The following is a 14,356-nucleotide window of genomic DNA, read 5'->3' as shown; positions in this document are numbered from 1 at the left end:
AGTGCATCAGTATAATATTATTTCAGAATAAATTATCAGAGGATACATTGATAAAGTTATTATAGAGGAGAACAGGAAGTGCCAAATGGGAGGAGCTGAAGATAAGTATCTGACAAATATTAAACATATATTGAATTCTATGAAAACACTAGGAATGCTATGAAAATAGTAAATTGCTATAGAAATAATTAACTCTGAATCTCACTATAGAAATCTTGCTTTTGTAACTATTCACACCTGTCTCTTAAGTAGTCCGCTTTTCCCAATTCAGAACCCAAAATTCTGCATGCAGTTTAAGAGTGGTTGCTTTAAAGAGTAGCTAAAACAGGTTTCTGTTTACAAGTGCAGATGAAGTATCTTCATCTGGCCATGTTAAAAAAAAGTTGTTCCATTAGCAGGGAAACAGATTAATCCTGGTTTTCTTATAGTTGCATGTCTAGCACCTCTTGCCAACTCTGTCTCACCCCACCTCTGCCCCATGTCTATTTTACAGCTTTCTCACTGTCAAAAACAAGTGACCAGTCCAGAACTGAGAATGTAATAACCAAACAAAACAGAACAGCTAGAACTGTTTTGCCCCTAGTAGAAGCATTTATTTGGGTTTCCACAGCTTTGGCCAACCAGCAATTTTCATATAAAAATCTATTGGTATGTAGTATCTTTTTTACCTCTTCTATTAAATCTGGCTCAAGTTCCCCAACAAGTATGAAAGCAATTACAGGAAATTAAATTAGGAAAAAAAATTATAATTAAGCTCCAAGAAGCTTACCCCACAGAGACCCTGTAGAATAACATGTTTAAAAGCCACTATTCCACATATAAGATTTTTTTCCTCAGAAAAAGCAAAAAAGGTTTCCTTAAAACTTATCTGCAAAATCAAAAAGATCTGAAAAATCTACCACAAATCAAAACTGTATGGATAAATACCAAAATACTGCTCCCTTATGCCCAAACATGGCAGCTTCTCGTTATCTCTAGTTACATGTATTTCTTCTTTAGTTGTGTTAGCAAAGAAAAAGTCAAATACTAAGCAAAAAGGAAGCTATACATATTATAAAATAAAACAATGCAGCTGAGAGAAAAATAGCGTACCCATCATATGCAATACTTACATCTCTAGATGCTGCTATTTGATTAATATATTCTCCATCAGTGAAAAGGATATTCTGCCCTTCAGTATGACAATCTGAGAGAGAAAGATGAAATGCACTGCATCAGTTTACATTAACATACATGACACTGTTCTCTGATTCTGTCTAATTCACCCTTGCCACAATCAGACTACGAGAGTTCTAGTTTGTCTAAAGAGAGATTATACTGTTCTGGTAATATGCTATTTTATGCTGGGATCTCCCCTCTCACCAAAAGCATACAATATTCCTTTGTCCCTTTAAGAGCTATTAAAATACTTTCCATTGTATGAAATGTAAGGGGTTACCCCAATATTTAACTGCAAAAGCGTTTAGTTAGAATACCTGTGAGGGGTATTCTAAACTATTAAAACACAATTAGTCTTTCTCCTTCCCCAAAGACTTTTTAAATAAGGGCCATTATCTTTAAAGGAAAGTTTCCTCAGTCCAGCATATAAAACCTACAAAAATAAACGAAACATAATCCAACTTTTCATTATTCATCTAATTTTTCCATTGTTTATAATTTTTCCATAATTATAACATTTTGGCAAAATAGTTTTTTTGCCAAACTATTAACTGAAAACCTAGGGTTTTTTGAAAACTCCAAAGCATATACTGGAATGCATGACTCATTCATTGAAAACAGGTCAGCTATTTCCAAGAAAAAAGGTAGGAAAAGAATTCTGCCCATATTAGGGGAAAAAAGAAAAAGACCACTTTCTCTACAAGTTTGAAAGTATGTCCTTAAACCATCTCTTCTTCCCTTCCTGCTTTGCTGATGGAGCTTCTAACAAGGAGGTTGACATTACGTGACTTGTAAGGTGCTTGTTTCACTGATTACACACAGGAAAAAGACCTCTTCTAAAAATACTACAGGACAGCTACTTTACACTCTAAATATCTGCTTCATAACCTGAACAAAGATCCAGTATCAGTCATTTTACCTAACAAATATAATGCTAAATGAAGCACACATAATATCCTTCCGACATAACCAGCAAGTTTGCTATTTTTTGCTAGCTAGCTGGAATGCTTTATTAAAAATAATACAGCTGAAAAAAACACACAGTATTCAGAAACCCATAAACTTGTTTACTTTTTCCTGCTATACTGCCCAGTCCAGTATACTGCCCAGTGCAATCCAGTACTTTACTAAGAATAAAATATGCATTAGGTGGCCTTCTCTAATTCTCATGTCTTGAAGTAGCAGAACTAAAGTAGACAACCTCCCCCTTGAGAGCACACAAAGGTATGAAGCACAAAGAGGGTAAGCAGCAAGCAGGATTGAGAATGGCAGATACACTAAAGTTTGAAATATTGCTCACTCAAGAATAATCTTGGATTTAATGACCAAAGTCCATTCATGGTACTAATTCTCTATGCTGCAAAGTGACACTAGTGATAAAACAAAACAGTTGTCAATAACCTGAAGTTCCAAAAATAATCTAAATTGCATTTCTGAAAGATTCTAGGAAGTTGGTAACTATTAAAATGCCTTGAATGGCTGAAAATGATGTGCTTACATAAGCATAAGAGTCAAGGAAGCAGGATATTCTGGCCACCAGCAGGTCCCTATTACACGGTTTGGCCTATTTCTTGAGCCATTTCAAGAAGAGGCAAGGTTCCCAGTAAACATTTTTGAGGGTTGTTTATATGTTTGGTATGTGTGTTCATAGAAGAAATCTGGAACAGGAATGCTTTTCTTCTTTTAAAAAAAAATATGTTCTTCAGAAGACTTCCTAAAGATTAGCACTTGACTAGATAGCAGCCAGGCCCAGCATTAAATAACAAATTAATAGGGAGAGTAGAAAATGGAAGGCAAATGGGATATCTGTAAATAGTAAGATAGTATAATGTCTCAGCTAGCAAGGAGTTCTTATGATCAGTTGTGATCTTGTTCAGTCTAACTTTGGAAGTTACTCTGGGGATGAAGATATCCACGGTTTCTGTCTAGAGATTACTGTAACAGAAAGGGCTTATGTTTTACTTAAAGGACATAACTACAGACATCTGTTAATCACAGCCTCCTTAGAGGCTTCAAGAGAAGATGACTGTCAAGAATCACTTTCCATATTTATATAGTGCATTGTGTGCCTGCTAATAAGTACTTTTGAGCTTTTCTAGGCTACCCTCAGCAGTACTTTTCAGACTGAGTAGTCTTAAGTTCCAAGATATTCATGTGTAATTTCAAAGAACAATGAAACCATATACCATGTAACTTCAATGTCTTCAGCTGAACATAGCAACCTTTCTCTAAGGTATGTAGCAAGCATTACTGTTTAAGAAACAGTCAAGATGAAAACCTCATCTGTAAATTCAGATTCAATCACCTAGAAAATCTCATAGAACTCAGGGATTCTTTTATGATATTTGGACTTGGAAAACAGATCCACAGCTCAAGGACAGTGTATCAAAGCTTGGCAAAGGCATTAAATACAAGAACACAGTCTGGTAGTTCCAGATACATTGTCAGATTTGCTAGATCATCTATTAGAGTGGAAAGACTGTCCTTTGAAATAGAAGTTTATGGTTTCAAGAAGCTGGTGGATCCTACTGTCTGAGAAAGGAGAAGATGATGCTCCATAGTTCACTGAGTTTTCTAAGGTCACATGACTTCTAGCTAGGATCAGCTCCTAATCACATCTCCTAATTAATTCCTAATCTCCTATGTACCCTTGTATGAATACATATGAATACCTTATTTAAATGCATTATCACCAGCCCAGGTGTTTGAAAGAGATAACTCCAGATAGAGCCATACCATACCAACTAGAACGAAACAGCTGGAGTCATATCAGTGTTCAGCTGTTAGCAAGGTTACTGTCCTGTAGTTCTACCTGGTGTGGTTTTTCAGAACTACAACATGCTGCAAGTCATTATTAAGATTACAGTGGGGCAGCCACTACTATTTGGAGTTATGTGCCTACTCGGGTTTCCTCAGGATAGGTCACATACCCTCCTTCTAATGAGAAACAGAAATAACCAGAAGTCGACCCCTTTGAATTTCTCCTAGCCAAAAGAACAAAGCCGTATCTGCTCACAATATAACGCTGAGATAAATGTGAAGTGCAGAAAGTAAAACAGCAAAGTTAAAGGGCTGAAATACAAAGAGTAGTAGATATGAAGAACACCTAGCATCCACTTTGATACCATCATAAACCATATGAAATGCAATTATGTGAAATAGTTTGACAGATCTCTGAATGGGTATTCCCACAATTACAAGATTTGCTTTTGCACTGAAAGATTAATACATTTTTGTTTAGAAGGCATACTCTCATTTAATTTGTGCCTTTTATAGTATAAACATGACTGTCTTGCAGAATGACACTTGTTACTGAGATATGCAAAAGAAAGCTGACAGCTCAGAGGTGTAGACTTTAAATGTGCTCAAGTGCCTCTTAAGACTTGCATGAAGAGCACTGATTCGTTTACGAATTGTAACATAATTATGGATGTCAAAGGAGCCTATTGGTTGAAGAAGCTGCCTTGAGGTGAAGAAAATGGAAAAACAATCCTACAAGGCAATCTGTCAGGTCCTTGAATGTGCTCTCACTCAAATTTCTGATACAGCTCCACAAAGACCAAGCAGCTTAAACAGACATCCACATTTTAAGGACTTGCAGAGAGTTGCATAGATGAGATTCTACATTCATAGTTTGTTTTAAAAAATACTGCGTGTGTCTGAAATACAAAAAGCCCAGAGAATTTTTCTGAGGTTTCAGTCAGTGCCTTCTTATTTATGTCAGGATGCAAAACAAATTCTTTCTTCTGATCCATAGAATAAATGTGTCATTGTGAAGCTGAAAGATATTCTTGTACCCTTCTACTGTTTACGTGAGTGGCTAAGAACAGATGTGTTTCACCAGAAAGCCATTAAAGCATGTTCCAGGAACATCCTAATTTTCTAAACAGACTCCCAAGCTATGAGGCACCTCTGGAAAACAAACAAACAAAAAACCCCCACAACCAAACAAAAACAAAACAAAAATTTCAAAACGCATAATCAAAAACCCACCACCAATTTAAATATCAGAAGCATGGTCCATCAGTGTTCATTAGCATCCTTGGTTTTTTAGATACATTTCTACCTATATTGAAAACAAAATGGTTTTGGTCATAGTTTGTAACTCACTATGTGTAAGAGATACTGGAAACCAAGTCATATCTGAGCCAAATGGTCAAAATTCAAACAAGGAAGTAATAAAAATTCTTTAAGAAGGAAGTTAAGCTCTTGGAGTCTTTAAATTAAATGACCATACATTCTAAAATCTTGCAGTACTCTTCCAGTAGTTGGAGTAAGATGCAAGACCTCTGAATGACATACTGCAGCTGGTCTAATGCAGCAAACCAGAGTCATAAAAAAGCAGTCTCTTTCTGCTCTCAAAAATCTATCTCAGTTTCTCTTCTGCTTACCTGAAAATACATAGTATGTAAACAGTAAACTATAACCATCTTCTCATATCTGGAGGTTCATACCTGGCAAAGCAACTGTACCGTCTTGTTCCAGAGTTTCAGGGTTTATTCGTACGGCTGTCATACTGTGATTATTTGCATCTCTATATAATAAATAACCCTGGTAAGAGTAAGAATATATATGTCGGTATGAAAATATTCTTAAATATATCAAAGGATATTGTCAAAAGTGAAAATAATGCAATTTTTATTTAAGGTATTGTTTAAAAATTTTGGAAACCTCTTATTTTTACATCAAATTTGCTTCATTTTGATAACCAACTTTTTGCCACTAATCAAATAAGCAGTAAAAACCAGAAATTTGACCCCATTCCTCCACACTTTCTACATACTGTAGATCAGCATGCTGAAGCTTGTATACAGCTTTTGAAGCCACACATAGTAATTCTGTTCTTCATATGTGTATATAATTACAGTTAAAAACCACAGTAAAAAACAATGCTCCTGTCCTCACTTTCCAAATCAACTAAAGATTCACAGGAATTACAGGAAGGAGATACATATATTGCCCTACACAGAAGAGTGATCATCAACTAATATTAAATATGTGCATTAAAAACTAGAGAATTTTTCCAAAATGTTAACTACTTTGACTCCCACACTAACAAGATTCTATGCATTTATTCTTTCTGAGCTCTTCATCAAAGAAATTCCCACAAAATACATGGTGGGACGTATTTTTGGTATGTATATATTTGGTAACAGCAGCCATGACACAAGGTTACGTAAAATGAGTTCTTACACTGCTCACCTCCCAACTTCTAACCAAACCTAAAGAAAGGGAGATATTCAGGACTAACGATCTCCTCTTTCTTTTTCTCCATGTGCAGAATACCTTCATATCCCCAAATTTACCTATTCTGGTCAGCAGCCTACATCAAAAAGTCTCCCTTGGTATACCAAAATAGTACCTTCTCTCTGTTCATATGTATATATTTTTTAAAGAATTGATACAATCACCAGTTTAGAAGGTTTCTCAGTAAAAAGATCTGCCTATCTGAAACTCACATTTGAGTTTTATTGTTTATACCTATAATTTTGAGTGCACTTTCAAACACACACAGTCAAGTAAGTTTTGCTTTAGCTCAAACTAGATAGGTTGCATAAGCCCCCACGTTTGCATAATGTGCACAGATCCGTAAGAGAAGCAGTATGGCAACTTTGCTCTTGTATCTTTTTCGATCCTACAACGCCTGTGAACCCTTCAAAGATTTTGAGGGAGCAGGGTAGAAACACAGTTGGGGAATTTACACTTAGAAAGCACTTCCACTATAAAAGCAGCTAAAGAAAAGGAAAAAGATTACTTAAGGGTACTTATGAACATACTCATTTAAGGTGACTGAGGCCAAGCAAAGTAGCATGCACCTACAGGAGGGTTGCGGAGGCCAACATGAATAATGACTAAGTAATGATTCTGACAACAGCAGTGTCATAGCAGGAGATATGACAATGGCTTGCAGTTGCCTGAAGCATGACTGGCCTCAGGTGGGGATTCTACACAGCTAAGAATGGACGCATTTCACAGGGAGGTCACTAAGGCTTAACCTCAGAATATCTTCATTTGTCAAAGAGTCAGAGACCATAACTACAATCATCTAACAACAGAAAAATCTAACCAACCCTCTTCCTTCCATCTAAACTACTTGAATTTTCCTGGATAAATCAATCTCTGTGAAATGAAGAAAACCAAACCTACACAAACTAGGAAAAATAAGTAAAGAGCATTAAAGTAGATAGAAAAGCTCCAGCCTAAAATAACTTATATGATGAGGTAAGAAAAAAAAAAAAAAATCACATGAATTTGAGCCTACTTAACCAAGCACCTGAAGGGAAATGAGACTGAGGACACATCTTACCTCTTTTACAGACACATACTTAGCAATAAGTGCAACTTACATATCTTCCTATAAATATAGCCCCAGAGTGACATTTTTCCAACTAGAAGTGCCTTTGGGTACAGTCACTGTGTGAGCGCATATACATGTACAAGCACTCAAAGAACTTCAAATATATTTATAGCTATGTACAGAATGTCCAAATGTGTAACTCTATATAGTAAAACTGTATGGATCCTATTTCTTTCCAAACTGAGCACAAGCTCCTGAATGAATGTATTCACACACATTTGTATTGCACTAGTATACCTTTTGGTGATCTACTGTTTTAATACTTAAACCCCCCCGCCCCCCCCCGATTTCATATATATATATACACACACACACATACATATAATAAGCGTAACAATAGAATATATATTCGTAACTAACAATTTCACTTCAAAAGCATGGCAAGGGGTACACTTAATTTCACACTGGGACAATGAGATCACTCAGTTAAGAGTAAATATACAATAAAAATTGCTCAGTAGTTAAAAATGAAGCAAATTCATTGTTCTCTGAAATTTTATTGGAGGGGGAGCTGGTTTTTTTTTGGTTTTTTTGGTCTGTTTGCTTAGGGTTTTTGAAAGACAGCACACTCAGCAGTAATAATAGGAATCTAAAAAAACTCACTACTTTTTTAATGAATGGCAAAGATGTAAGAAAAGGTGATTGATATTCCAGAAACTGACTAACTCTAAGAAAACAAAACATCCAAATATAGTTAATTCCACAGCGGTAACGTCAATAATTATCTCTACTTATGGTTTACACACCCTCAATCCTCCCCCAACCAAAATAGCACCTGCTTATTTTACTGCAAATATTTTAAAATCAATTTATTTTCACAAATAGATATTTCAAGTATTTTTTTACATTATTTTGTTACAACAGCACATTTTTACATCCAACTTCATTATTTAAAAAGCATGTCAGTTGACTGTACAATTAATAAATTTACGTGTTAAACTACTGTATTTTCTGAAAGTCTTTACAGTGACAACACAAATCAGTGACACTTCGCATTACTCCTTTCTATATGCCAGTACCATCAGATGTCCCTCATCTTCCACAATTTAAAAGTCAGTACCAAAATATTGATTTTTATAACTGAAGCCAAAGGAAAAATACAATATCCGTGTATGATTACTCTAAGCCAAAGTCTACTTAAATTACTCATGAGGGCTGGGGTGCACTTTTTATGTTTTAATTATTCACCTACCTGAGCATAGCCTAACCAAGACTTTTTTTCCTTTCTGTTTTTGATGCGGGATGTTGAATTATATATATGGCCCTGAAAAGCAAAAAATTCCAATCTTTTAACAAATATCGGTGACATTTTTACACATAATCATTTACTATCTAAATAACAATGTCTTCAACCATACTAAAAATTTAAAAATTTTAAGAAAATGCTGTAAATTTCTCATAGAAATCATCAGAAAAAGTCAGACAAACTGTAAAAGAACTGATCATTAGTCAGATACAAAAGATTCTCAATGGAAACAGGACATCATAAAAGTTAAGTTAAAATATTAACTATCTTCATCAGACAAGAAGAAATCACATTACCCTTACTGTCCCACTATATCCAGAGCCAATTTTGTAAAGTCCATCTTTACATAAGAGATAAAGGAAAAAACCATCACTCTGAAGTAGGCACTGGTCATCTTCATCTACAGATATTTCTTTCAGTGGCCATTTGTGCATCAAGGCTGCCTTTTTTATCCCATTACTGAACCAGTCTTGGATTTGGATTTTGCCCACCAGAACTGCCTGCACACTCCGCTGAAGAGAATTTAAAATGGTTGGCACCTAAACAGTAAAAGAAATTGTGAGTGAATGAAAAACATGACTATTTTCTAAATGTTGTATTTTCTGTTCTATCTCCAACTGAAGAGAGATTAAGAAATACCTACTCATATCAAAAATAGTGAGGAGTAAAAAGTTAATTGAATTTACACAACAGATCTTCTCAGAACTCATTTACATAAATTCCCAGATACAGAGAAGCTTTAGTGCAAGACCTGAATAGTCTGACAAGCATGGCTGCCATTATTGGTGAGTATAGCAGAGATCGCTTGCAACGTTCTTCCCGTCTCTCCCCATGCAGCTACCAAACTGAAGAGGCAAGCGCAGGAAAGCGCTGTCAAGGACTGTCCTGTACTGTCATTCATTCCTGTGCTACGGACAGTTATCTCCAGGAGAAGCTGGAACAGGGATTCTGCAGGTAAAACACAGCAAGTACAGACAAGTCACAAAATCATGCCAAGCAATTTGCCAGTCAATGGGAAATTAAACTTACAAAATACATGATACCTCTTTCTTCAGCCATTAAGTCTAGCCCTATTTCCAGACAGAAAAAAAAAAAAGCATCCCACTTAAATAGGCCTACAACTTAACTTTTCATTCTTTTTCAGCCAGAACATGTTGTGTCTTGATAATTACAATGGCCGGAGAACAAGAAAAACTAAATCCTTCTGTTACAGTGGAACACATTAATAAGAAGTGGGCCAGAAGTTATTTTACCTGCCTATTCAGTCTACTGTGTCACTGAGATGATGGGTAGGTATTGACCAACCTTGTCTAATCTTTATGACCATTACCCATGTTGAAGAACATCCCATTTCTCAGAAAAGAGCATTTCAAATCAAAGCTTGAAAATTACTTTAATCGTATGCATCTTTTCAAGCACTGTTTAGCGGCTGAACATCTGTAACAATCAAGGTGTGAACAGAAATCCACCTCAATTTTTTTGACAGTATATACAAATAAAAACTAAGGCAGTAATCAAAACAAAGCCTTCTTTGTAGCCTTTCATTACTCTGTGTGCCAGTACAAAATAAAAGCTTTCTGTAGCAAATTACTATCATCTTTGGAAACAGAATATTGTTGAGCCATAACAGGGAAAATATACATAGAAATTCTTAATATATATATATTTTTTTATTTTTAAACAACAAATGCTACAGCCTGGCCTTCCTTGCGGTTCTACAAACAAGTAAAAACTATGAATTAACAAGAGATAACTGTATTTCATCTTAAAGGACATAATCAATCATACATTGAAAGCCATCAGGAGTTCAACTTTTATTTTCAGTATCATTAAAGCAAGATGAATTTTCAGGGAAACTTTTGGATGTCCAAAGAAAATAAAAGCAAGAATTCTGACACTTCATTTAGCAGCTTTATATAAATCACAACATTAAACAGCTAAACCATGAATTACAACAGCAGATCACAAGAGAAGTTCACTGTAGAACTATCTTCTTTCCAATAAGGCCAAGTATTTTGTACTTGGAGTACTGCATCCAGCTCTGGAGCCCCATGGAGCCCTCAGCACAGGAAAGACATGGACCTGTTGGAGAGGGTCCAGAGAAGGCCACAAGAATGATCAGAGAGATGGAACACCTCCTCCTGTGAGGACAGGCTGAGAGAGTTAGGGTTGTTTAGACTGGAGGAGAGAAGGCTCCAGGGAGACCTGACTGCAGCCCTCCACTACTTCAAGGGGGCTTATATGAAAGATGGGGACAGGCTTTTTAGCAGGGCAATAGGACAAGGAGTAACCGTTTTAAACTAAAAGACAGTAGATTTAGACTAGATCCAAGGAAGAAATTTTTTGCAGTGAGTGTGGTGAAACCCTGGCACAGGTTGCCCAGAGAGGTGATAGATGCCCCATCCCTGGAAATATTCAAGGTCAGGTTGGACAGCGCTCTGAGCAACCTCCTCTAGTTGAAGATGTCCCTGCTCATTAGAGGGAGAGTTGGACTAGATGACCTTTAAAAGTTCCTTCCAACCCAAACTACTCCATGATTCTATGATTTTATAGCTTCAGTAAGACAAATGATTCACCATTTGTAATGTTGTTTACTATGTTTCAGTGAAACTGCATAACATGGCAACAAAATATGACTTTTTATTAAATATAGATACTTTTACATGCCAACATTCCTGTTCTGCAAAAGATTAATGCTGAGAAAGTACTGGTTACATACACCATAAGGAGTTAACGTTCCAGAATAAAGTCAGTCTTGAGAACAAGCATGTTACTATCTCACAAATACTTGCAAGGAACCATTTTCTTCTGTCCAATACAGTAATAGATGTATATTAATACAAACACAGTAACAGATGAGATATTACCTAGGACTTCAGGAGGCTCTGATTGCAGGCCTTCCGGTTGCTGGCCCTGGAGCACATTAAGTAGGGCTTGTAGGCTCCTGAGACACAAGGATGGATGAGAAAATCTCGTCTCCTTTATCAGCTCAAAGACTTCACATAATCCAACTTCAATGATCTAAAGAAGTATAGATATTTCAGAATATCTGTTAATATAATATTTTTGGGTCTTCATTAATAAAGGTATTATCCTAGCGTTGACAGAACAAGACAGTTATTTGGATAACAAAGATATAATACAGAATACAATGGTAATTCAAGAGAGAATCAAAATCAAGAACCCACCTACACAACTGTACTAGCAAATATTACACAAAAGTAATGTCATTATATGAAAGAGCATATCCAAGCAGAGTAATAGTTCCCTGAAAAAATAAGGAAACTTAAATTTTTTTGGACAACGTAAGACAAACTGTTCCTCTAAGCCGTTCTAATTTCTATTGAGTTCACACTTCATTTGACAGACCTCTTCTTCCTTTTTCCTTGTTCTTTAATGTGAGCCAGCAAGCTGGAATTGGCTTGCAACCTGACTTCCCAACTTGCATAATGATATGTTTGACAGCTGATACTGGCAGCACTAGTACCTTCCCCTCCAAAACCTCTGAGATTGTTCTTGTTATAAAAAATAAAGACCAATTACTTGTCACTAAAACTCCATATGTACTCATCATAGACATGCATTATGCCAAGTAATACATCTCCTAACTTTCCCTTTTAGCATTCCTGAATATTCTGAGATTACAATTATGCTTCTCTCCACTGACTCCTCCCTTTCACTTCCTTCTCAAACTCAGTATGTAATAATGATGAGGATGAAAGAAAAACTGACAGGGTTAACACATTACAAATAAGCAACCATATCTTCAAAACTTTACTATGTGTTTCTGTCAAGAGCAGAGCCCCATGTTTAGAGTGTTTAACATAGATTCAGCTCTGAATAAAATCTAAGGGAAAAAAAAGACTGAAATGTGAAAATAAAATTGTTAATGGAACTGCCACTCATGCTTAAAACAGATCTATTCTGACAGTCAGCTATAAGTTCTACTGGATGCCTTGGAATTGTCTTTGCTGTCATTCAATTTATTTCCTGTCTTTCAGAAGTTATTTTACCACCTGTTTGATTTTTGGAGGAAGAACAGAAACATAACCAAATCAAGCCCTCAAAGTGCAACAGCAATGTTCATGCAGTTTGCACCTTACATTTCATATCTTCAATGGAGCAGGGGAAAACACACACATGGAATCTACAGGGGAAAAAAAACCTGTCAATAAAAAAACACCAGAGATGGATACAGATAGTATCTCTGAGACAAACTGAGAATTTATTCTATTCTTTCCAATCTTCAGACAGGAGACCTCATATAGCAGCTGACAGAGGCGGCTGGAGAAAGCAGAAAACCTTATACAGTGGAGAAAATAATTTGGTTAACTTCCACTACAGTAGGAATCAACAATGGATAGTTGGGATAGCTGGGATTTTGCCTGATCTGCGGTGGTTTTGGGTTGGGTTTTTTAGTATCTGAGGTCAAGAGACTGGGTAGGCTTCTTAAAAGAGGTCTCTCCACCTTTACATACATACATATATATATATGTATGTATACATATATGTGCGTGTGTATACATATATATAATGTGGGTATATCTCTCTCAGCTCCTCCAAACTGTGCACTGAATGACAGAATAAGCAAACAATTCTTTTCAAGACATTTCAAGCTTGTTCTCACTGCTCTTTGAAGGGTCTCTGAGCCAAAACAAGCACACCTGCAGCCTTGGTCTCTGTCACAGCCTGCCAGCTCTTGCTGATGCTCTCCACACAGCCATCCTCCTGTTCCCTTTGCAACATCTTTGAGACACTGGATCAACAGCGTAAGCTCACCTTAAGAAGGGCACAGAAAATTCTAGCCTAGATGCAGACATTATGATCATAATAATTCCTCCAAAAAAACTGTTTCTTCAAGAATTCTTATCCACACATCCATATTTTACTTCCTTTGCCTCCCCTCTCTCATAACTGCCCAATACCCACATTTCTATGTTTATTTAGGAATACATAATACACCGTATGTTTAATTTATATGTATCTTATATACAAACAAAAAAATACTTTACACAGCTAACACATTCTCCTAATGAGCTTTAAAAGACTTAAAGTCAGTTTCTAAACAGAGTAATTATTTTTCTTCTGATTTTTGTTACAACTTGAAAATTTTCATTTTCGCTTAAACTCATTAGCTAAACAGCAAAATGTATGCCACTGCAGGACAAAGAATATTTAGCCAGTTAATCCCACCTTAATCCAGCATTTGTTCCTTTTAGTACAGGGCTTTTGTGGATCATCCATAACCCAGTGTTTAGTATTGGGCAGGGGGAGCAAATGCAAATCAAATTAGTAAAACTGAATGTGCCCTAACTCAAGTAGAAAGAATTCCCCATCATTAGCAAAGGTACTAAATAAGCTAGGCAAAGGCAATTATTTCATGTAAATCCAAAAATTTAAAGCTAGCAAAGCAAGTTACTAAACTGTCCAAGCACAACCAAAATACAAATGTTACTGTGTTAATACCTGAAGACCAGCAAATTGTGTCTCTCAACATTTGTTAAAAAGAATCATTCTCAATCTTATTATAGAAATCGCATAGGACAACTTTTAGTTCCGTCCTGGTTTCGGCTGGGACAGAGTTAATTTTCTTC

General features: G+C 36.0%; 1 protein-coding gene across 1 annotated transcript in view; it reads right to left on the bottom strand.

The window, feature by feature from the left end:
- Positions 1 to 14,356, bottom strand: part of LOC104627987 (E3 ubiquitin-protein ligase MYCBP2-like) — a gene marked incomplete at both ends in the record, with an annotated part of 38,250 nt that overhangs the window by 11,041 nt on the left and 12,853 nt on the right. Inside the window, 6 exons of the mRNA XM_010296410.1 lie at positions 1,113 to 1,186; positions 5,613 to 5,709; positions 8,709 to 8,780; positions 9,059 to 9,301; positions 9,514 to 9,710; positions 11,630 to 11,783. Of these exons, the coding sequence (XP_010294712.1) occupies positions 1,113 to 1,186; positions 5,613 to 5,709; positions 8,709 to 8,780; positions 9,059 to 9,301; positions 9,514 to 9,710; positions 11,630 to 11,783 (837 nt within the window). The remainder of the gene's footprint in view (positions 1 to 1,112; positions 1,187 to 5,612; positions 5,710 to 8,708; positions 8,781 to 9,058; positions 9,302 to 9,513; positions 9,711 to 11,629; positions 11,784 to 14,356) is intronic.

Source organism: Phaethon lepturus, unplaced genomic scaffold (genome assembly GCF_000687285.1).
Source record: "Phaethon lepturus isolate BGI_N335 unplaced genomic scaffold, ASM68728v1 scaffold29331, whole genome shotgun sequence".
Classification (NCBI taxonomy): domain Eukaryota; kingdom Metazoa; phylum Chordata; class Aves; order Phaethontiformes; family Phaethontidae; genus Phaethon; species Phaethon lepturus.
This window is presented reverse-complemented; position numbering and strand designations above follow the sequence as displayed.